The 23,844-nt window shown below is 42.9% G+C and overlaps 1 protein-coding gene across 1 annotated transcript in view; it reads left to right on the top strand.

The window, feature by feature from the left end:
- The first annotated feature begins 8,521 nt into the window (after positions 1–8,521).
- The window catches only part of mafa (MAF bZIP transcription factor a), a 72,976-nt gene continuing 57,653 nt past the window's right edge, over positions 8,522–23,844 (top strand). The window contains exons 1-2 of the mRNA XM_070969261.1: positions 8,522–9,881; positions 17,904–17,969. Of these exons, the coding sequence (XP_070825362.1) occupies positions 8,914–9,881; positions 17,904–17,931 (996 nt within the window). The 5' untranslated portion in view covers positions 8,522–8,913 and the 3' untranslated portion in view covers positions 17,932–17,969. The remainder of the gene's footprint in view (positions 9,882–17,903; positions 17,970–23,844) is intronic.

Raw genomic sequence — 23,844 nt, 5'->3', positions numbered from 1 at the left:
CTCTCTCCCCCTATCTCCCTCTGTGTGTCTGTCTCTGTCAGACAAGCTTGGAGACTCATTGTTCTGCAGGAAATGCTCTCACCATACAGGCTGCAGGCTTGTATACTCTAGATTTAACCTTATAATAGCGTCACCAGCATTTAACCAACCAGCTTCCGCTTGCTTTATGTTGAAGCCCCGTTGCAAATACAAAATAGACTTTGACAAACGTCGACGAGCTAGGCTCTCTCAGAGAACCTCAACAGAGACAGGAGATGAGACACAAAGTGGGGAAGCAACAGAACATCAGGAGTGTATTTTTTTCTCCTTTTAAAGATTCTATCTGTATCTTTGTTTTGACAGTTTGCTTCAAGCCTACAAGAAGCTAAAGGGTAGATTTGTTTGGCACCTCCTGCCTCGAGGCCTTTGGGCTTCCAGGCACTGCTAGGGCCACAGGGGGAGCAGCTGTTGCTCCTGCCACTTGTAAAGACTGACACATATTTACTTGCATACACATGTGGAGGCACTCACTGTCTCTTCCCCTCAAACACACACACAAATGCACACTTAGAGAGCGGAGGCAGAAAGAGATTCCCTGTAATGGATGGTGCAGGTGTGAGGATGTTGCGATGTGGGAATTTCCAAAAGGCCATGAAATATGCAGGCTGTAACAGCAGGGCCAATAGTAGCCTCACCTTAACAACGGTGTGTCCAGAGGAAGGGGCTTTTACTGGCCGAGCAGCACACCTGCCCTGTAAACACTGTCTCACCACTCGCCTATCCCTCTGTTGCATGTGACTCCTCCAACATCCAACATCTTTGCTTAAACAGCTTCTTAAATTTTAGATATCGCTAACATTTTCTCTGTATTGTTCATCAAACTCACCAATTCTATTTGGAGGGAATCATTAAAATACAATTTAAAGGTGAATTAAATTACCTTTGGAGGATCAGTAGACTGGGGTTTGTTTTGCGGTTTTGAGGATAATTTAGCAGTGGTGGATTTATTCATCCTGTAGATGCCTCTCTGATGGTTTTATCTGTCCTGTAGGCGGAGAATGGGCCTGACTATCAGCATCTGTGCACAGCCTCGTCAGTATCTCCCCAGTCTTTCTCATTTCATTAGGAGTCACTCAGCACTTCAGAGAAACATTCAATTACGCTCCAATGGTAATTAAATGTTCCTCAAATGAGTTCGTTTAAATCATCTTCATTTGGGCTTCAGTTGGGTTTTCTAATGCCGGGTGCTCAGCGCACGGCTCAAATGAACATTAAGCGCCTCACACGCTGGGAGTGTTTGAAGGGCCACGCTCACAATCACAGTCTGATGACATTTTAACCAGCTTAGTGGCGTAACAATTGAGAAGATATCATTATTAGAAACAGATTCAGGCTGCAGGATTCAAACACACAAAGGCCTTAATAATATTGGTGATTACATTGGTAGCACAGTGCAAGCAACCGATGTGCACAAGGTCCAAGATGGCTCTGATTATGATATTTCCAGAGCCTTGCTGTTTGAATGTGGCAATTACTCTTCTTGCCATGAGACCAAATGTGACATTACCTTTGATTACTTAGCTCAATCTGTTAGATTATGTCTGATTTGACATGGGTAATAGGAATGATCTGAGAGGGGACAACATTCATCCACGCACGTTTCATTGTGACAAAGGTTTTCATCATAAAGGTTTAGATTGTGAGACAATGAAAGACTTAAATGTCACTGCAAATCCTACAATTAGAAATTCAGGACCAGAGCTTTAGAGTTGCAGGATATTATGCTAAAGTCAAACAGGATTAGCCTGAGCCAACGCTAAAACTTTGTGTTCTCTCCTTTTCCTCTATAGGTTTTCTTTCACTACTCAGACAATGGACCATAAACACTACAGGTTTAGTTTCATAGCGGCTAACGTACCAAAAAGCTGTAAACTCTTCTTTTGTGATGTTAACTTCTGAGCGAACACAAGTGCAGTGTATTCACGTAAAATAAACTTTTAATTGCCTCTATTGTGTGTTAAAAGGTCCACCTCCTACCACAATGGCCCCAACCCTGTACAGTCCAACATAATAAATGTAATAATTATGTGTTGGTGAAATAACTGTAAATCATTTAATGACCCTACAAGGCGAGAGTTATTTTTAAAAGGGGATTCATCAATATTCTCCAGGGGTACATGAAGAAAGGTCAGAAAATCTCTCATTAGGCTATGAGCATGCGCATGTGTGTCCCCCTATGTGCATTTGTGTAACCATGCATGCATTTGGGAGTAGATTTGTGTCATTGTGCTTGTGCATTTCTATTTACTTGCTAGCGTGGCGGTGATGTGCACCGTGATTGGAGATATTTGCGATGTCAGAAGAACACAAGAGGGGCATCAACAGCATCACCGAGCGGTCATCTGCGGGACAACCTTACTTTTCTAAAATTTATGTTATCTGCGTCTACATAATCTGCTGTATGAGAGAAGAACAAGAGGCCTCTCCATGGATTGTGTTTAGCAATGCTTCTGGAAATTCTGTGGCTTTTGTCAAACTGTGGTTTAGGCAGACAGCCATTGCTCCTGTATATCTTCACTGAGTCAATGGTCTGTATTGGCATATTTGACAAACACTGTGTTGAAAACAATGAAGAGACGGTCTCATTAAGTTCAGCGTAATGACCATGTTAGAGATGAGGAATGAATTGGGAAACATCATTGATAATATCTACAAGTTAAACAAAAACAAAACATTACATCAGTGTGATTGTCTGTTTACACACTATGCATGTGGTTAGTGTGTTATCTTCCACAGCTACCAACCTCTACACACACACATAGTGTGTGTACTGATAGGTAAGAGGGCAAAGAGTTTTATAAGACAGCTCTCTGATAATTCCACTGGATCTCCGCTGCAATTAGTTTGCTAACTGTAATGGTGAAAATGATACTTTATTGCTCGTGTCAGTTCCAGGCTACAGTAGCTCAAGGGCACAGGAGCTGCAGGGCGGGGTGGAGACTAGAGACAGGCCGGAGGCTTGTGTAGGAGGTGGCAAGTCTTGCATGCATTGCAGCAGTTACTACTGGTTCTGTACAGAGAACTTAAAGGTGGACACAAGGTTATGAATGCATATACATACAATCTAATGCAAGCTAATACAATCCTGCATAGAAATGATACCTTTTTGAATTTGCTGTTCAGTGAGTGTCAGAGAGAAGTAGTGATAACTTTATAGTAATGTTTAACCATATTTAACATCAATTTGGTTGTTTTGCACTATTGCACAGCACGTTTTGCTCCTTTCTGTGCACTACTCATTTCTAAAACTGTGAATTAATCATGCAAAAACAATGCCAAAATGAGTCAAATAGTCTTTCCTTGGTTCCTCTTGCAAAACATGGCTCTCAGAATTGTTTTGCATTCTCAGAACTGCCTAAACTTGTTACCATGTGAAGTATAACCTTGTTTAGTCCTGCAGAAAACTGTCATTGTACTCTAAGTATTTGTCTTAATAAAATTCAAACAACAGACATGCAAATGCACGCACAGGCACACAAACACTGGCGCACACACACAGATATACAGGTAAACTGGGACTCTCAAGCACGACACATGCACACATGCACAGACACACACACACAGTTAGAGATGAAAGTCTAAGTCGCATGGAAGCATCGAGGACATCTAAAGGAGATAAGGCTGAGAAGCTATCCGACAGTTAATATACCATTAAATTGCTATACACATTAACCTTACACATGACAGTAAACCAATACATTATGTTCAAGTGATGTAATTATGGCTAATATGCAAGCCACTCTGCCAACTCTTGTGCAATATTGACCAGTCGACTTCGATTACTCTAAATGTGGTGAAGAGTGTAGCCTACATTTACAGGCCACACAGTATTAATTAGCAGCCATGTTATTTAACTTGACAAATATTCAGTTGGAAGGAGAAGTGGAATAAATTCGAGAGATCAAACCTCCAAACTCGATCTCACCCCTGGTCATGTGATACTGTCTAGAAAACACGTGTAACTGTAACACATTTACTGGTTTACTGCTGGTCCTTTGCCATTGAGACACTAAACTGATACCAGCTCGGGGTCATATGCTGGAGCTCTCCAGTCACACAAGGCCCCACTAGATGCAGGCTACCAAATACTTTCCACCAGTGTCAGAGAGGCCATCCAAAATGCACCTCAGACTGCAGATCTGCTCTCCCCCTGACCTTGTTTTGTATGCTCTGTCCTCTGTCGCACCCCTCTCAGCCTCACCCTTCTTCTGACTAATGGATTAAGGTAATTATGACATGGCTGTGCCCACATTCTGTTGGTAGGGTGAAAATTGATATTCCAGCTTTGTTGTTCTCACTAAACTGTTGATGGAATTGCATTGCCCCAGAGCAAAACCAGCTCTTCATGTTAGCAGAGATGTAAAGCAGGGGTAGCGTTTCTGTCTTCTTCATTTTAAAGTTTAAAACAGCGCTCAAACAAAGTGTGTTTGTCATATTAAAGGCTATTCACCGACCCTTCCTGTGTGTTTGCATGTGCTATCAGCTTCGAACTGCTCAGGTTAGGGTGGCTTACAAAAGTGCTGGAATGCAAAGAGGCTGATTAGATGGCCTTATCCAGCCTTGACTGGAACACACACACACACTCACAGTCTAACATACAGCAAACAACTCACTGACCTCTGCTCTTTCCACTCTGTCGCCTGTATCGCTGAGATGATTTCTGACTGACACCACTGCTAATAGTCTAATGTAAAGGACAGTCTTCATGTTATTGTTGAGTTCAGGTTCAGTCAGGTTAAAGGATTGAATGTGCCTACATTTCAAAGTGTTTTCTGGAAAGATTACTGTGAGCGGGTGACAGATGTCGTGCATACCTCTACAAACTTACATGCATTGCTGTAGAGAAGCAGTCAGTACAACGCAAGCTGTTGATGATTTTTTTGTAAATCTGACATCATATAATTCTTGATTTCCGCCTGTGTTGGGTTCCTTCACCCATGACAGAGTAAATAAATTAGTGATCCGGATATCTTTTAAAACTCTTTTCCTAGACTGTTTGCCAATTCGCATTTGCCAATTTGGCAAATTATTATACAATTATTATAGACTTCAACATGGATGCAGTTTCACTGTCCCTCCCGTGACATCATTTAAAGTGTATGATGCAAGTGAGATGCATAGTTGCACTTTCTTTGCTATTTGAATGTCTCAATGCTTTGCATTGTAGGTTTTTCCCTTCAGTAAACTCTGCAGACTTATGCAAAGCCTTCATAAAGAGTTAAAAGGAGTTTTAGGAGCATGTGTCAAGGTTTTTTAAGTGCGTAAAGAGGGACATTAGACCCTGTCCCTGATCACTTTAAGGCTTAATCTCCACAAACAGCGTACTTTTTAAGTCAATAAACTGACAAGACGCCGGTGAGAAAGACATTTGAAACTGGGACCAACACTTTGAAGTGACCCAGTCATCTTGTAGTGTCAAAGCTACATCACACCACAAACAAATGTGTATAATGCACTGTGTAATCTTTAAAGAATATGTTTTGCCTTTTCACAATACATGAACTAAGGAGGCTTTAAAAACTATGAGATGTTCCAAGGAAACTCTTCAGGATGTTCTTAAGGTTTTGGTTTTACAAATCTAAACATTCAGTCAGTGCATGATAAAAACTATTACCATTATTTAGGCCGATGCTTGACACATTGATTTTAAAGACTACAAAGACGTCCATGTATCATGTATCATCAAACCTATTGGGCATTAATGACAAGAATGCCATATTTGCTACAGGGTTCTGACAACAACACCCTTCTGTTTCATGTGGTTTCAAAAATCCTCCAGTTTTACAAACTACTAAAAAAATCTGAAATTCGTCTGACCATTTTAATGGTACTGTAATATCCACGTCCTTGTAGGACAACCTGCATCGCTCTCCCACCTCATCATTCCTTCCTTTCTGCTTTGATATGTTCTCTTCACAGCGGCCTGATCCTCTCCATGTAGATCTCTCTCAGCTCTGCATCATCAATAACTTCAAAGGCACAAAAGCAGCTAAATTAGGTCCGCCACTTTCTTCTGTCATGACTAATGAGCTCTCCCTTCGTTTGTGTATTAGTCTCGCTCTGCTGTGGCCGCACCCCAGGGAACAGGCCACTGCTGTGCCTTCCCGTGAACAGGTAAGCCCAAACAGATGACAAGGTAACAGAATGGAAATAGAAACAATAGGGTTCTATTCGAGTTTTGTTGGAGCCAGGAGCACAGTATAGTATTTACTTGCAAACAGATGAATGCATTTATCCCTTTACTAGAATGTTCAGCAGCTGGCAATGATACTTGTGTGCTTGGTTAACTTTGTTTTTGTGTCTTTTGTGATACTTATACTGCAAGAAATGCAGCAGTTAGGACATCTCATAGCCACAGAAAACAAAGAAAAAGACAGAAAAACAGTGTTTCCGCTAAATTCAAGGCAGAGAAAACTGAAAAACGCTATCATAGCTACAGTTTTGGACAAACATTGTGACGTGTTGAACTCCTTCTGGTTATGAAAATATCTGGATGATTGGCAGGATCATCTTCCCCAGCTTTTGGCAGCAGGCATGTGACTGATTTGGCCTATCATTAAATAGTGTGCACCCAGGACTCTAAAAATACGAAATCGTCGCAACGATGAGATCATAGACTTGGAGAGAGAGAGAGAGACAGACTATGATTATAGGCTTTTGTCACAGGAAAGAAATGGTTATTTGTCAGCACCATGTCAAGAGAGGCCGCAAAAGAAATCAACACTGGCTGGCCAGCGAGACCAAGCCTTAGCATAGCTTACATCACTCTTTTCCCAAACAAACTGCATTATTATTGAGTGAGTAAACTGTCATGTGTCGTCAGTTAATTGCATTTTGCCATTAATGCAGATAAAGATGGGTTGATATAAACGCCACACTAAAGGCATCCTTGCTGATGAATTCAGGTTAATGCATCAGAATCAAGCTGTATAAATTAGCATTATATCAGAGACTTTACCATAAGTGAGACCCGCAAGCCAGTCTGCTGAGCCGTCACTTCACGCCAGCCGTGAACTAAGTTGTCTGTTCTGAGATAACAGCATCACGGGGGTCCCTGCATCCTCTGGCGAAAATAAAATTAGCCAGTTGAACACATATTCTTTACAGTCTTTGATGCATATGGGTAGGCTAATTATGCCCCCATCATGCTACACAGGACATACAGTCATATAGAAACCCAGTGATACCCAGACTGCCATGTGGTACTGTCGCATGAGTCAAATGGAGACCTCTGAACTGAGATAAAGTGCAATGTACGCGCCTGGTTTATATGCCTCCACAGCAACGCCTGAGCGAACGTGTAGATAAAGTGACTTTTATGGCTGTGGGACATAATATCAGTTTGGATGGAACACTGGGTTCACTGGCATGCACGTCCACTGACACGACTCTTCCACACAGGTTTGACTTACTTACATAACTCCCTTGATAACCAGAGAAGAAGAGAAAACGAGTATTGGTGTCTTCACAAAAGAAAGAAAATAAAGATCATTTGTATGTGTGTGTTGTGCAAACAGTGTGTTTGTCATCCCTTTATAAAATCTTCTATTCTTTCTTTGAAATGAGTGTGTGTGTCTCTTTGCACGTGTGTGTGTACTGGTACATTGATTGAAAGGGGAATCCCATGCACGGACATGTCCAAAAGGTGGCAGTGTTGAGTTTCATAATGGTGAGCAGAGGGACGACAAATCTCTTCAATCCACCTTTCATACTTTTTTACTCAGTTGTCCGTTAAGCTTCCACTCAACAATGTCCATATGTTCCATTTGTGTTGTATACAGTTATTTGTGCTGCGGAGTGACGGAAATATTAGATATTGGCATTAACAAGTTGAAGTCATTCAATCATCTTGAAGACAAAATGTAATATAGCTGCACTAAAAACAGCAAAGATATTATAAGATAGAAACTTGATCAGCCTGCAGAGGCAAACACTTAAATGGTATCCATTCATTTAAAGGTGAACAGCTCTGATACGCTTTGTAGATTTTTAATCTATCTATCTATCTATCTATCTATCTATCTATCTATCTATCTATCTATCTATCTATCTATCTATCTATCTATCTATCTATCTATCTATCTATCTATCTATCTATCTATCTATCTATCTATTAGTTTTCTCTTTTCTCGAAACGCTCTGCATTAGGACTCCCATGTTAATGAATTTCCAGCATGCACGCTTCAGTTGATTCCACGGAAATCAAAATAAAATCGAGGTGAATGAACTGTCGCTCCATATAAAAACGCAGATTTGAATTACGGTAACAGTCGCCAAAGAGTTAAGAGCCTGTGTCCCAGCTGACAGTCAGCTGATGGCCTTTGACAGTTGCGAAAAGTTTTGTTTCTGTAGGCCACTTATATGTTAATTAGCTCTCGGAGTGTGCGACCCTATTGGCTCCTCGTCCGAGTCAATTTCCCTTTTCAGCCTGACGTCAGGGCAGCTACAATGCTCTTAAACTCATCTGCTGTGTGATCCCTCTAAAAAATCGCCCCACCAGTCCGCGGCTTCTAACGTGCGAGGCTGCACTCACTCCCTTACTTTCGGCTTTTCTCCCTCTCTGCGTGCGCAATGTGCTCATGAGGACACCGTAAAGTGTTAAATGTTTGAAATACAAAACCGCCGAATTTCACATGCTGAAAAAGGACTCCGCTACTCGTGCGCGCGGCACTGCTGTGTCTGTGCAATAGACTCCGCAAAGAAAAACTCCTCTCACACGCCTGCAAGTCCGCGGCTGCAAAAAGGACGCTGAAAACCTCTTTTTTCCAGTTTCAAGGCAAACGTTTAAAAATCAAACTGGCTCACGTTCTTCCCAACCAGCCCAGTTTGACAGCTGCGCTTCACCCCGTTTGGAGGACTGTCAGCAGCAAGAGGATGGCATCAGAGCTGGCAATGAGCAACTCCGACCTGCCCACCAGTCCCCTGGCCATGGAATATGTTAATGACTTCGATCTGATGAAGTTTGAAGTGAAAAAGGAGCCGGTGGAGCCCGATCGCAACATCAGCCAGTGCAGTCGCCTTATCGCCGGGGGATCCTTGTCTTCCACCCCGATGAGCACGCCGTGCAGCTCGGTGCCCCCTTCCCCAAGCTTCTCGGCACCCAGTCCGGGCTCGGGGAGCGAGCAGAAGACACACATAGAGGATTTCTACTGGATGTCCGGTTACCAACAGCAGTTGAATCCAGAGGCGCTGGGCTTCAGCCCCGAAGACGCAGTCGAGGCGCTGATCAACAGCAGTCACCAGCTCCAGTCCTTCGATGGCTATGCCAGGGGACAGCAGTTTGCTGGCGCAGCCGGAGCAGGAGGCACCATGGCCGGGGAAGAGATGGGGTCCGCCGCGGCGGTGGTGTCGGCAGTCATCGCTGCGGCAGCCGCTCAGAACGGAGGGCAGCACCACCACCACCACCATCACCACCACAGCAGCAGCCACCATCAGACACCTGGCGCCCAGTCCAACGGCACTTCTGGGACAATTCACCCACACATGCGCTTGGAGGACCGGTTTTCCGACGAGCAGCTGGTCACCATGTCAGTGCGGGAGCTCAACCGGCAGCTACGGGGGGTCAGCAAGGAAGAAGTGATCCGATTGAAACAGAAGAGGAGGACCCTAAAGAACAGAGGCTACGCTCAGTCCTGCCGGTACAAGCGGGTCCAGCAGCGGCACGTCCTGGAGGGAGAGAAGACGCAACTCATTCAGCAGGTCGATCACCTAAAGCAGGAGATCTCCAGGCTGGTCCGGGAGAGGGACGCGTACAAAGAAAAGTATGAGAAGCTCATCAGCAACGGCTTCAGAGAAAATGGATCCAGCAGCGACAACAACCCTTCATCCCCGGAGTTTTTCATGTGAGTCTCGACATTATCGTGAGAAAAAAAAGAATATCAGATGAGTTACTCACCCCCGCTTACAAAAAGTTTTCATTATGAAACTTTTTTTTTTGGCGCAAATGCCAACTAGACCAAGAACTAATTTGTCAACTTTTTCATTTTTCTTTTCATTTTATACTTTTTTCCCCCTCTTTTTTTTTGAAAACCAGAGTTCGCTCACGTCTGCGACTGTTTTTAGATTTGGAGGGCTTTGTCATCCGCGTTTTTAATTTTGGAGAGGCATATTGAGAAAACGTTGATCCACTTTTTGCTATCATACTCAGTATATTACGCATAGCCTGTCTGTCAGGAGTTTTTCATCGTTGTTCATTAGATTTGCAGTGTTTGAGTAAAATATGATTTTTGAAAGTTGATCCAACTTTATGCCGCAGTGTGCGAAGTGTGCACGCCAGCCTATGCTCCTCTGAAGTTCATCAACCTGCCCTTTTTTTTGTCATCATTTTACCTTTAATTCAGTGTACAGATTCCTGTCCAACCTGCATCCATCGACAGTATGTTTTTGGTCTTTTTACTTTTTTTTTTTTGTCTGCCAAACTTGGAGGATTGCGAGCCTGCCGTTTGACGCCACCTCATCTCATGCGTTTGCTTGTTATTGTGTTGAGCAACAAAAGACTTTATTCATTACAAACTATTCATTGTTTTTAAAGAGATGTGTTATTGAACTGCCCTGCATGCTGGACATGTATGGTTTTTTTCTTTCTCTCTTTCTTTCTGTGCTTGAAGATGTCCTTTTTTTGTCGGATGACTCCAGCATGGCATTCATACTTCATTTATGGCCTCCTCACTTTTTTGGGACAGCAACAAAAAAGTGACAGGACTTCCCACCCCTTGTAATCTATACAAGTGCATTTCAGCTGCGTTGAGGTGCACCACCATCGGCTGTCATTAGGCTGCAGTGAATGCGTTATGCATTCCTGATGGAAGTTGATCGGCGGGGATCCTGGTGCGAGGGGGGGTGAGGGGTGAAAAGACTGCACTATTAAGGAAATCATCAGTCCCTTCCCTGGAAGTTTAGTCTGTTGCTTAAAGCCTATATTGTTATTTAAAGATATTTCATTCTGCATTTGACAACCTATGAACCATTTTTAAAGCGTAATTTAAGTACACGGTTTTATAATGCAAGTTGCAAGAGATAACGTGCTGCAGGTTGAAGCATATAGATGACTAGGCTAATTAATAAGGAGAGTGCTGCACAAAAGTATTTTTTAACATTGGTTTAGAAGGAATTGGCTCGGCTCCAGTTTGTACAATGAGCAGTATTGTGCAGTGCATAAACAGCGCTTCTGCAGCATGTGCTTCAGACAGAGGTGTGAGAGCTCCTCTGCTCCCCGCCACACATTTCATGATGGCATTTCAAAAAGGTATTGCTGGACGAGGTCAAAGTTAATCGCCATGCTCTTGGAAACGTCTGTCTTCAACGAACTGACGTATTTTGGACTGAAATGCACTTAAAAATAATAATAATTTAAAAAAAAAAAAAAAAAATCTCGCCTGTCATAAATGTGGAAGTGAAAGGAAAAGTTGGTATTCTCCACGTCTCGAGAAGATGAGTTTGGCTTTCTGTTACGACGTAATCGTAACATTTTCACATTTTATTATCAGTTCAGGAGAGACTGTTGTTTTGTCTTAAACGAACTCAATATTTGCAAAGCAATAACAATTATTATAATCAATAATGTCTGGACATTGTTAGATCGTCAGGGATTGACACCCTGCATGTACAAAAATGAGGCAGAACCATTCGCCATTAAATCTTGAAAATATGTTGATTAATCTTTCATCTTATATATAGTATATATATATATTTTGCTGTGCAAAATTATTTCACCCACTAACCATATGTGATGTTCATATGTGCTCGTTTTTTTCATTTCATACAATTAAATGATATGCAATAAATGTATGTAATTGTCTTCAATAAGTTTCTCACTTTTCTTTTGACTTGTCCTGAGAGTTTTTTTTTTTCTTTTGCTTTGGTGATTGAAACATAATGAAAGTAGAGTCGAAACATGATGGAGATCACTGCACTACATTTTAACAGTCTGTTTATATTGGCTGTTGTCGCCCTTTTTAACGTGTTCCCCCCCAACACTTATTTCATAACGGACCACCCTGAACGAGTCAGAAACACTCACAGATTTAGCCACACCGATAGAGCAAGAGCTGGAAAGCAGTTCAGGTTGAGACGCTTTTTTCCATTTTGACCCTTGAGTGCTGCAGTTAAAAAACGTGGAGATACAAATCCGCTGTTAGAGATAAGTTGATGAGACCACGAACAGAGATTAAGACACGCAGTGGCCTACATTTGAACGCTCTTTTGCTCTCACGCCACAGGTTTCTCTCTTTTTTTGTCCAGAAATCATCAACTTAACTGTGAATGAAAAATCCTTTTCACAACACAACGATTCCAAAAACACAGGCCAAGACTGAAATCTTTTCTGCTGCCATTTTTGTTTCATGATTTCAGCCTCCTCTCCATTCTGAATCATCTCTGCAATCAAATCACTGTGTGATGAAGTATCATCATTGAAAATTCTATTTAAAATATTTTGCTCCATGAATTACATCCTCATTTGTCATTATGGAAGCCAACATGATTTATACAACATAATTACATCCTGTTAATCTTATTGTAAAATGTGACCTGTCTTTAGTGCATGTGTGTGTGTGTGCGTGTGTGTGTGCGTGATTGAGTCTCTCTCTGTGTGCCTGTCTGTGCTTGTGTGTATGGGCGTGTGCATGCATGTCTGTGAAGTTAAAAACTTCAATAGGTGTCAGTGTGAATTACTGTGTGTGTGTGCGTGTGTGTGCGCGTGTGTTTTCTTGAATGAGTGCATGTACAGATGACATGTGTATGATCCTTTCTTCTGACTGGGCATGTTCTGTTTGCACCCTGCATTTGCTTCTTTTTCATGCTTCCTGATCTTTGGATGTGTGTCTGCTATCTGTGTTTTTCGGACACTGCGTGCTCCCTGTCATCAGACTGTCACCGTTTAGCTTTTCCCAATTTCACCTCGCTTTATCCTGTTTGTCAGAGGGCCTGGATGTTGGCTGAGCAGACACACTCTCAGAGAGGGGGTGCACAGTCATGTCAGGCATGTGAGGGGGTGCTGGAGAAGGTGCCAACGTAAGTCAGCTGCTGCGGTGGGCCGAAGAGGCTCAGCGCTACTGTACCAAATCTTGCGTTTCAGTTGGTGCTCAGATGTCTCATTTTGACTTCTTTCATCGTAACGTTTGTGCCTGTGCACTAACTGAAAAGGCCACTTTTCTGAAACACAAGGGGAAAAGTTCTTATTAAGTTCTGGGACGAGGAAGAGCCTTGTGGGCATCTTATTTCACTGTTCCAGAACAATTTGTTTGTTGAAACAGGAAGACCAATGTGCCAAAAAACACTTTGAAGAAACACTAAGGTTTCTGAGGACAGATTCAGTCTGGAGTCGTCAGCTGTTTGCAACTTAGCCACAGTTCATAGCACAAAGGGCACCTTTCATAAAAATGAACCACACTGTCAGTGTAATAACAAAGCACTGAGTGATCAGCTGTTATTCTATACTATGAACACTAATCTTTGCAGTTACACATTTCACACTTGTTAAATTTACAAAAAAGCCATCGTCTGCACCATCTGCCAGTGATGATCTGCCACACGGCTCGTCAGAAAAAAAAAAAAAAAAAAAATCAGTTTTTACCCAACACTTGTGTCCTCTCTGTTGTGTGTGATTTCCTCTGAGGTGCTTGCTGCTGCTGTGGTGGCTGATTTGCCCAGAGTGAGGGGAGAGACTGAGACAATAGTCGGGCTTGGACTGAATTAAATGATTTTGCTGATGATTAATAGTGGTGTGGGCCACTGGCTCCTGCGATGTAGAGATGATAAATCGTGAGTGCAGCTCTGTGCAGCTGTGCCAGTGTTGGGTCTTAGCATGCACACACCACGCAATTTACAGCCAAGCCGCTCTCCTTCTTCCTCAATTTATCTAATTACATCTATTTGATCTAAGCAGCAGCGCTGCTATATTTTGATATTTCATATTAACCACAGAAATGTATTGAATGACTTCAGGGAGGATAATTGTTTGCTTTGCCCCTCTAAAGAACATGTTTCTGTACTTGCCATTTCAAAGAGAAAAGATTTTTTCCTTTATTTAGGAGCTCGGCTTTGCTTCTCTAAAGTCCGTGCATTTGCGTGGTGGGTTTTTTTGATGTGTTCAGAGTGGCATGTAAAAAATGAAAATTGGTTTCTGTTTAAGTCTTTACTGTTAGACTCTTTAGCCTGTTTATTTTGATCATTTCCGTATTGGGATGGATCAGTTAGACCTCTAATGTCCATGCACTTGAAATAAAAACAAACACACCAGCCGACACGCACCAGCACAAACACACAAATAGCTGTGCACAGATTCACAGCATGGTCTTCCTTGTGTTCCTCTGTATTCCGGGATTTATATGACTCAAACACTTCAGTCTCCACGCTAAATGACATTTGCGTGGAGACAGATCTGATTTGCAAAAGATGTTTCCTGTTATATCTGTGGCACCAGCGCGCGGCGCTTACGTAAGTGATAAATCTATCGATTTTCCAGTGATGCACTCATATGGAACGTTGGCGCTATGCGGGCTGACAGCATAAGATGCAGCACGGTGTTTGCTCAAATAGCAGTACGCCAGTTGACAGACCCGAAAGTAAGAGCTGGTTGGGGGTCTGAATTCTTACTGGCTTTAGATGGTGCCAGAGGAAGGGCTGGAGAGGATCTGTCGTGTTTTTATTTGTGTGTGATTCTGCATCTCTTAACTCACGCCGGCCAGTGTGCGAGGTCGACTGGTGCCTGTGCAGACAATGCGTGTGCTCATAGGTGTAAATGTGTAAGTATGTGTCTGCGCGTGCGTGTGTCGGCCTCGTCGTCTTTCAGAGAAGAGGATGAGCAGAGGTCAAAAGTTACAGTGCACACAAGACTGCTCTCAAAGTCATTAGAGTAATCCCTGCCCTGGGGAGCTCATGCTCATTTCCTCTGCCCAGAACCCACTGAATGAAAAGTACATGCACATCTGACATGGTACAGTACACAGTGAATGCAAGACTACTGACTGCTTTTTTTTTTTTTTACCCATTTCCTGTATTTCACCACCGTCATAGAGAGTTACACTCTCACAGCATTCTTTTCTTTGATACAACGGTACGTTTATGAGGATTTGAACAAAACTGAATTACTTTAACACAAAAACAACTTTCAGTTTTGTGTGTAAAAAGTATATCATCAGAGAATGTGTTAAAATGACACATATAAGGTAGGTTTAAATACAAAAAGGAGTTTATGTACTTACTCGCAGTATGCAGAACAAATGTTACCTAAAAATGAGTGGGACAGAGCGGACGAAGCACTTGGCTGAAGTCTGGCCGGTTTAGTTTCATGCTACTAAACATTTTCTTGTCGCTGAACAGACAAAACACTGAGTCACTGTCAAATGGAAATATGGATGATAAAAATAAAGCATCCTTTGTACTGGTTTAACTAATCCCAGTAGTGTAACGGGCATTCCCAGTAGTGTTCGTGGCACCCAGAAAGATCACGGACATGAGCGCATTTTATTCTCACACCCACATCATTCAAGGACAGTGGGTGTCGCAACACAACAGAACAAAATAAGCAGTGGTGCTTAAGCAAAACTCGTTCTTCTTCTTACTGAACATCCACTGAGTCAGACTGGGTGTGCTAAAGCCTCATTTATACTTTAATTGAGATTTAAAAAAAAGATTTAAAAACATTACTTCTGAAAAATATGAGACAATTCTTTGTGTTTTTTGAGGGAAAGATAAATAATAGCTGGAAAAAAATAGAAAACTTCCTTGCTTGTTCTTCTACTTAGAAAAAAAGTTGGCAAAGAAATAAATAATACATTTCATGAGGCACATGTGGTTAGTATAACTTTGCAACAAGGACAGTCAGGATGAAAAGGGCAAAAACTTTTGCATGACTTTTCTTTCTTCTCCTATTTTCATCATTTATATTCTTTTAATATTTGCTCAGGTCACAGCAAACACAGGGCCACTGTTGCCCCTTTCAAAAAATAAGCACTGAAATCATCAAGTCATTGAATTTTAGTGTAAAGTCAGGGTTTTTTAAGGTGACTGTTCTCAGTGACAAATTGCAAACTTTCACTTATGAGTGTGTTTGTGAAAACAGTCAGGCAGGTACAGGACAGAATGGACGTGCAGGCAGTGAACAGTAACAGTAGTCAGGTGTCTCAGCACAACCAGGTGGCAGCCACATCTGCGGATAGTCTGTGCAGATCCACAGCAGATACAGAGGCAAGAAGCCCTCCTCTCACTTTACAGAGGATATGAGACGTACAGTACAGTAACACACACTCCTTTAGAATTAAACAGACATCAGGGATCAATTAAGAGGCTTATTTTATCAGAGTGCGCTTCGCTCTCGCTATACATTTCTTTATTTCTTTGTGGCAGAAAGTCACAGCGTGCTTCAAATAGACATTAAGCGGATACGCGTGGTGTCATTAGAGAGTTGTCCTTGAAAGACTGGCTGCAGGTTATGTTGGTAATGAGGTGGTCGGGACTGCTGGGGTAATTTTATATGTCTGTAAATGGACCCAAACCAAGAGCCTGTGACTTAAATAAATGCAACTGCATCTCTCAGCAGTCCCATTGCACAAAAGGTGACAGAGTTAAAAAAAAAAAAAAAAAAAAAAAAGAGAGAGACTGTAGTCTTTAAAAGTGGCACATGGTTTTCAAATTTCTGAAATAAAAAAGGGGAAAAAAACAGATATATTCAATCTATAAATGTAAGGTTTCTTCGGCATTTTTGCTTAATTAAGGTGCAGAGCTGCAGCAGAGCAACGCACACAAGAAACAAACCAATGAGGATTTACTCATTTACAGCAAACAATGATCAATTCAGCAAAAAAAAATTTAAACATGGAGAGCATTTCTTCCTTGTTTCTCTCTTCACCATGACGAAATAGTAGACAAGGGCAACAATGGCAGCAGAAGTAAAGAAGGCCGTATAATGTCCACTCTAATCCTGAGAGGCCTTCTTGTCATTTTGCAACAGATGTTCTTGTCTTTTCTTCACAGTTAACATAGTTTTTAAAACGCTACCTGTCACTCTCAGTTTACAAAGTTTGCACTGATTTAGATGCAAAGGGTACTCAGATCACGCTGCATCACTGCTTTTTTCTGTATCTGTGCCTACATACTCACTCGTGGCATTTATTTGAAACCCAATGATTTAAAATTTCCTTCACTGCAGTGTATGGGCAAAGCGTCTCCACAACTGTCATTTTTCCACAGCAGTTTAAAAGGGCCCTGCCTGGCCTCAGTGTGCAGGGAGCTAAAAGCTACGCTAATATTTTCAAACGAGGAGCAGCATTTACAGGGAATATGAGTGACCAGGCTGGAGCAACATGCTTGCTTGGTCGTGTTTTAAGGGGGGTTGCTTGTGAAAGTGTCTGTCATGAGGTGGTCGAAGAGGCAGAAGTAGCCATCCTCCACTGTTTTATTTGTCTACACAGAACAATTAATTATGTCATTTAATGAAATGAACAGGAGCAAAAGCATAAAGCTATTTTGCTGTACTCTGCGACGGCACACTGTATGCTTAGATATTTTATTTTTGTCTCTTGTGGTTACAGTGTTTTGATGCATGGGCTCTGCCTGTAAAATCTATTTGCATGCAAATTTTTTACATTTCCCTCGCATCAAACGCTTACTATGATACATGTACTGTGTTTCACCAGACAGACAAGGTGAGAGTGAATCTCGCTCAGAATGGATCTATTTGTTTCTTTGTGATTGTTTCTGTGTGTGTGTGTGTGTGTGTGTGTGTGTGTGTGTGTGTGTGTGTGTGTGTGTGTGTGTGTGTGTGTGACGGAGTGACACATACAGAGGAAGGCAGCATGTGTATTTGCCTTAATATTCACTCATCTATTCTTATTTGTTTTGTCCAACGTTATCTGCTCCTTCAGGTCATCAAGAAAATTCCTCCATCTGTGATTTCAAGCCCCATTCCTCCGTGCCCATGGCTCTCTGAGGTAAAACACTTCTTTCTTGATCTTTTCTGTTGTACTTTCCCCGTGTTATTTCAACTTCACGCCAGTGGAAGTCAGATTTGTAAAACAACTCCTTTAAAAAAATGATCACCGCTGTAGAAATAATATCATCCGTAATGACTGCTGGTAATGTTGTTTCTATTTTCATATTATGTGCCTACACAATGAAATCTATATTAATTATGCATTATTATTAGACTCTAATATTAAATAGTGAGTGGATACAGTCACCACATATAGTTTTGAGTGTTTTATAGCATATTACAGGTGTGTGTGTAAGGCTTCCATAATGGATACAGAATGCACCATGGTTTGTCAATTCTATTCATATGCTAAAGAGCACACGTCTTCTTTATGTTGACTATATCTCTCTCGATCTTTCTCTATCTCCTCAACGCCATAACTTTACTGACTACTGTACGCACTCCCCCACCACACACACACACACACACACACACACACACACACACACACACACACACACACACACACACACACACACACACACACAGAATGTTTTCAGTCGTCCTGGATCAACAGGACAACCAGCAGATTATAGCCACTCATTCAAATGTAAATTACATGTTCAGATTTTGTACGAAAAGGCCGAGAGAAACAGGCAGAGTCTCGGACAGCAGGAGAGAGGCAGAGTGAAGAATAAGCTTCCAGTCCTGAAATCAATTCACAGAGACAGAGAGGAACCTGTGCAAATGTATATTGCAAACCCAATTGTTCCTGTAATGGTTTCACTGATTGTTCCACAGCAAGCCCCCATGATGTGCTTGGTCATGACACACAAGGATGAGAGAAGGGTTGAGGTTTTTGTACTCATGACTTCCCACCTTGGTGAAGTTGAATGCATGTGTGTGTCTGTGTTTATGCACACACGTGTTTGTACCCAGTGTTATTTACTTGATTGTGTCTAAGTGGGGTGTGGGATCAGAAGCTGGCCTTTCTCCAGCTCCACTTAACTTCAGGAGGGGAAGCAGGACAAAAGCCATCAAGGAAGACAAGGACAAATCATCTTTAGATGAAGTGTTTTAAGTGCTCCGATTCTCCTCCCACGTCATCACTGTGAATTAGGTGCCCTCTGCTCACTGCTGCGGGGTGTGGAGTATAAACAACGCCAAGGGAACGGATGTTAGACGAATGAAAGTGGAAAACCATGAGGGTGTCTATCTTAGTCAGCCTCGTAAATCTCAGTTCACTTGCCATGCCGCTGCGCTATACTGATGTTGCGCTCTGACAACCTGCCAGCCCAGCTTAGAGGGGCTGTGTGCGGTGTGGTCTGGTCGATCCTGTTCTTAGCGGTTTCAACCATGGCAGACGTTGCAGGCAGAGCCATGTCTTTGTTTTATGCAAATCCATGCATATGAGGAGACGGGGGGTGGGGGGTGATGAGCAGTCTGGCCACGTAGCTCCAGGAGGACAGGCTGAGTGATGGAGACGGAGAGCCAGGTCTCGGTGTCCTTGCCTGGGGAAAGAGTGTCCTGACTCTGGCCAGGACTGCCTAGACACCAGCAGGACACTGTGTCACTGCGCCTCAACCACAAGAGGACAAGAGAAAAGATTTTCCAGGCACACATGTATTTACACTGTGAGATGTTGAGTTGGCGAGGCGATAAAGAGAGGTTAACACTGGGATGAGACTGCCAGTGTGTCTCACCTGCGACTGGTGCGTGTGTTATGAAGGCAGGCACACCTCAGGGGTTTGCCATGCAAAGAGACACTGGAGTTCAGAGCCCAGCGGGGAGTTGAAGGACCCAGAATATGCTGACAAAGATAAAACACCAGGTGTGTGCATATGTACTGTACGTGTGTGTGAAAGAGGCTGTGAGAAAGAGAGCTGAGTGCAAATATAGACTGGGGAAGCAGGCCTGTGTGTGTTAGTGTACGTGCATGTGCGATTAGGTAAGCATAATGTAACAGGTAGGAAAGGCCACCAACTGTGTGGCTGCTGTATGGCAGGGCTGTTTTAAGTGAAACCCACTAAAACAGTGTCACCCTCACACCACATCAAGTCACGATGATCTATTTCCCATCTTTACAGGTGCTTCCTCATATCAGTGCAGCTCATCTGCACGGTTAATTACAGGCTGTGAATGTTTTCTAAATAGTTTTGTTGCCCCATCCTCCCTCGCTCAACCCTTCTCGGAGCTATGTGTTAACGGTAGCGTTCGGTCGGAGGCTCTTCTGTCACAAAGAGCTCTATTTCTGGGTGCCAGGATGTTGGTCTCAGTCGTCGAGGGCAGATGAAATCGATCCAGATTGACCTGTCATGCAGAGGAGAAAATGAATGAGATGGGGGGGGGGTACAGAGGACACAGAGAGAAGGGGGGCAGTGGAGAAGTGCAAAAACAACCTCCTGCTCATATGGGTCAAAAGTCGAAGGATGATTTATTCAAGACTGGGTGTTATCCCTCCTCCTCCCACCTCCTCCTCTCTGCTCCACCTGCCTCTCAGAAAGGAGTGAGAAACTGGAGACTGCTCAGGAGGAGCGGACTATATTTAGCCTTGGTGACCGAAGACACTGTGGTCTAACTTTAAAGTTAAAAATACAGATATCCATGTACAGTGAGATGGGCACAGTTTGCGTCACTACGAGGCACCAAAAACAAGTATGATAGCTTGAACCGCAAAGCAGCTTATAGCTTTCACTTTATCAACAGAAGCCTGCATATACTCACTGGTTCACTGGAGTTAACCTACACTTATCCTGCATTAGTACTACAAAGGATTAAATTCAAGTGTGTAAATATAAACATGTAACTTAAACAAGAAGCTAACGTTTTCCTCCTGATTGTGAGAATGATACTTTCTAAGCAAAGGAAGAAAGGGTAAGATTTATGGGTGCATTTGTCTGTGAAGTGGTACTAGATTTAGCCCAGCGTGTTTGGGCAGAGCTCCACTTTGCTAATTATTTTCCTGTGGCAGAGTTCTCAGCATGGCGCTCCTCTCTCGCTCTGAGAAGAGAGGCTCAGCGGTAAGTGCTTAGTCAGCCCTGCTCTGGGTGTGAGATACTGTCGGGTCTCTGGTGGACTGTCAGGGAGGTGGAGCGGCATGGGACCAAGCCATCGCAAGGGCGAAGGCTTGGAGGAGAGGGCAGGCTCATCATCACCCATCAGCGAAAGGAAGGGGCGTAAAATACTGCTGCTGGGGACGAGAGCTCTGCATCGTATCTGCCTCAGTTCTCATCAACGTGAGGCAATATCGCTGTCGGAGCTGGTAGTTTGCTGACTGTTAGTGGAGACCAGATGCCGCTTGCAGAGGTCTAAAGAGCCCAGTCATTGTGGACATAGCTGCTATAAAAGTCTATTAAGCTGCAGGAACCACTCATTAGTAATTAGCAAAGCCATGGACTTAAAAAGGTGCCGTACCGTTGTTCTGAAGGCCCATTATTCCAATTCAGATTGGAACAATCCAATTAGAATTTTTCCCACCCATGTTCCATGAAGGCCCATCCCTACACTGCCTCTGATTGGCTCTGAATGATATTTATTCTAATCACCAAACCAAGCAACCAACACTTGTCAATCAGAGGAATATTGGACAGGTAATTTTGGACATTTTTCAGACTATTGCAGTTTCAGAGAAAATGTGCCATCAGAACAATGTGCAGTCTACCTTCAAAACATGTGAACCCATCATCATTAGTTCCTACACTGCCGTGATCTCTGTGCCTATCCCTCAGTCATTGAGTCCAGAGGAAACTGTCTGCGCTCTCTGTTTCTCTCCCTCCTCTCTATTTATACTCCAATGTCAAAGTTGTCTTTCTTTCCATCTCTACCGCTCTTTTTAGAGTGACACACAGCTCCTCCTCTTGTGTCGGCCCTGCTATCCTCCAAATGACTCTCCTCCTCCTCCTCCTTCCAAACAAACTTAGCTTCCTTCCCCTCGCCTCTGTTCCCAACGTCACTGTCCCTCCCTCCCCTCCTGCCATCCTCCCCCCTCTGCCTCACACTGCACCTGCTTCCCTCCCGCTCCCTGCTCCCTCTCCAAACGTCACTTTTCCCCTCCCCTCCACTCCTCCACTCCTATTCTCCCCCTCGTTAGCTTGATGAATGGCTTCACTGCAGGGAAAGTGCTGATTTTCATCCCTCTGTCTGATTTCTGCTGGCTGTTATTAATTTCAAACACTCAGAGAAAAGCGAGTGAGTCAATAAATAAGGAAATGAACACACTTCATCCTGCCATACAGCAGCTCTCACAGTCATTCACCCAGGGTGCGGGTCCTCTGTGGAGGCCAGGCCTGCATTTATCCTGATAGAGTTCAGCTCCACTCTTCACAACATGTTTCAGTATTTTATTTTTTTTCTGAAGCAAGAATAAAAGTCATGCAGTGCCTTTGCATCATATCAAATGTTTCTGAAGTGTTGTCACTACCCCACTTCAGTCAGACAAACAGGACCAGAGGGAGACAGGATGGCACAAAGTAAATAGACGAACAGACCTGCAGTGTCCTCTCTCATCTTTCACACTAGCGCACCATTAACAAACGTATACAGAGCGTGTGACAATGGGAGGAGAGATGAAGAAGATGCAGGGTGAAAGAGAGGCAGTGAGAAGCAGCAGCCTAACAGAGTTATTGCTGCACATTAAACGCTTGCTGTCCACACAGTGTAGCCGGGGATCTATGTCTAAGTGCACATTACTTACATTCCAGGCTTAATGCATTGCGCTTGCCCGTTAACATCAAAAACAAATAGCCTCAGAAACAATATGATTCTCTCACTTTCTCGCTGTCAGGCAGGTTTTGCTTGCACAAAAAGTTGTTCTTCTCTACGTTAGGGCTTTAATTAAGACAAGATAAAAAAAAACAAAAAAACAGGATCACCATAATGCATGCACAGGCACAGAAATCAAAGCCAGAGATATCATCACGCTGTTTACAAAGTGTTAAGACAAACAGTCTGGTAGAGTCCTATTAATACACGTCTGAGACACATCCACATGTCCTCAGTTGTGTGGGCTGTGCTTTAGAGTAACAAGGCTTGTGTTTCCCTTGGCTCAGACAATTAAAACAATATTTGGTATCACACTAATAAATATACAGTTTTTATTAAGGCCAACAAGTCCTTAATCTGCTTGTATATTCCTGACACGTCACTTTGATTTGAGCTCCATAGGCTGTCCTCTTGAATCACTCATATGATCTTTAGTCTATGTGGACAAGAAAGAAAGACTTCATAGAGAGACGTGTGAAGAAGCCACGTGTTCAGTTTCATTTTTTAGCCACTTAATGTACTTTATTTCAGTATCTCAAGTATTATTTGACTGTGTTGCGCTTTGATAGCTTTGGCAGGTAAGAGGTTCCCAGAGCGTCCTCTGCAACCTCCACAGAGACTGAGAATAAATACTGATATAGAAGAAAGTAAAAAAAAACAAACAAACTTTTATTTGCACTGAGTTTTGTTTTACTTTTCCAGATCTTGTGAAAGGCACTGTGTCCCGTTACAAAGAAATCTGAAAATCCACCAATATCCCATTGAGTGTCTGTCATTGCTCATTTAATCTTGAAATAAATAAAATATTCTGAAGGCTGAATGTAAGACATCCAAACTTCTGCTTTATGGAGAGGAGAGGAGAGGAGAGGAGAGGAGAGGAGAGGAGAGGAGAGGAGAGGAGAGGAGAGGAGAGGAGAGGAGCAGAGTCTGTATTAGTAGTAGCTGCAGGGGTAGTGGAGCCTGTATGTCTGCTTCATGGCTCTGTGAGCGCAGACATAACTATTGTGTTTACAAGGCTGAGTTGCTCTTACTGTTAAATTATTGGGGTGTGGGTGCGTTAAAGGAGGAGGAACAGAAGGATGGGGTGGGGGGAGTAAATATTTGTCCCTCTCTCTCATACTTCTGGCTAACCA

This window comes from Chaetodon trifascialis, chromosome 1 (genome assembly GCF_039877785.1).
Source record: "Chaetodon trifascialis isolate fChaTrf1 chromosome 1, fChaTrf1.hap1, whole genome shotgun sequence".
In the NCBI taxonomy this organism is placed as follows: domain Eukaryota; kingdom Metazoa; phylum Chordata; class Actinopteri; order Chaetodontiformes; family Chaetodontidae; genus Chaetodon; species Chaetodon trifascialis.
The sequence above is the reverse complement of the archived record's forward strand: the minus strand, read 5'-3'. Positions and strand labels throughout refer to the sequence as shown.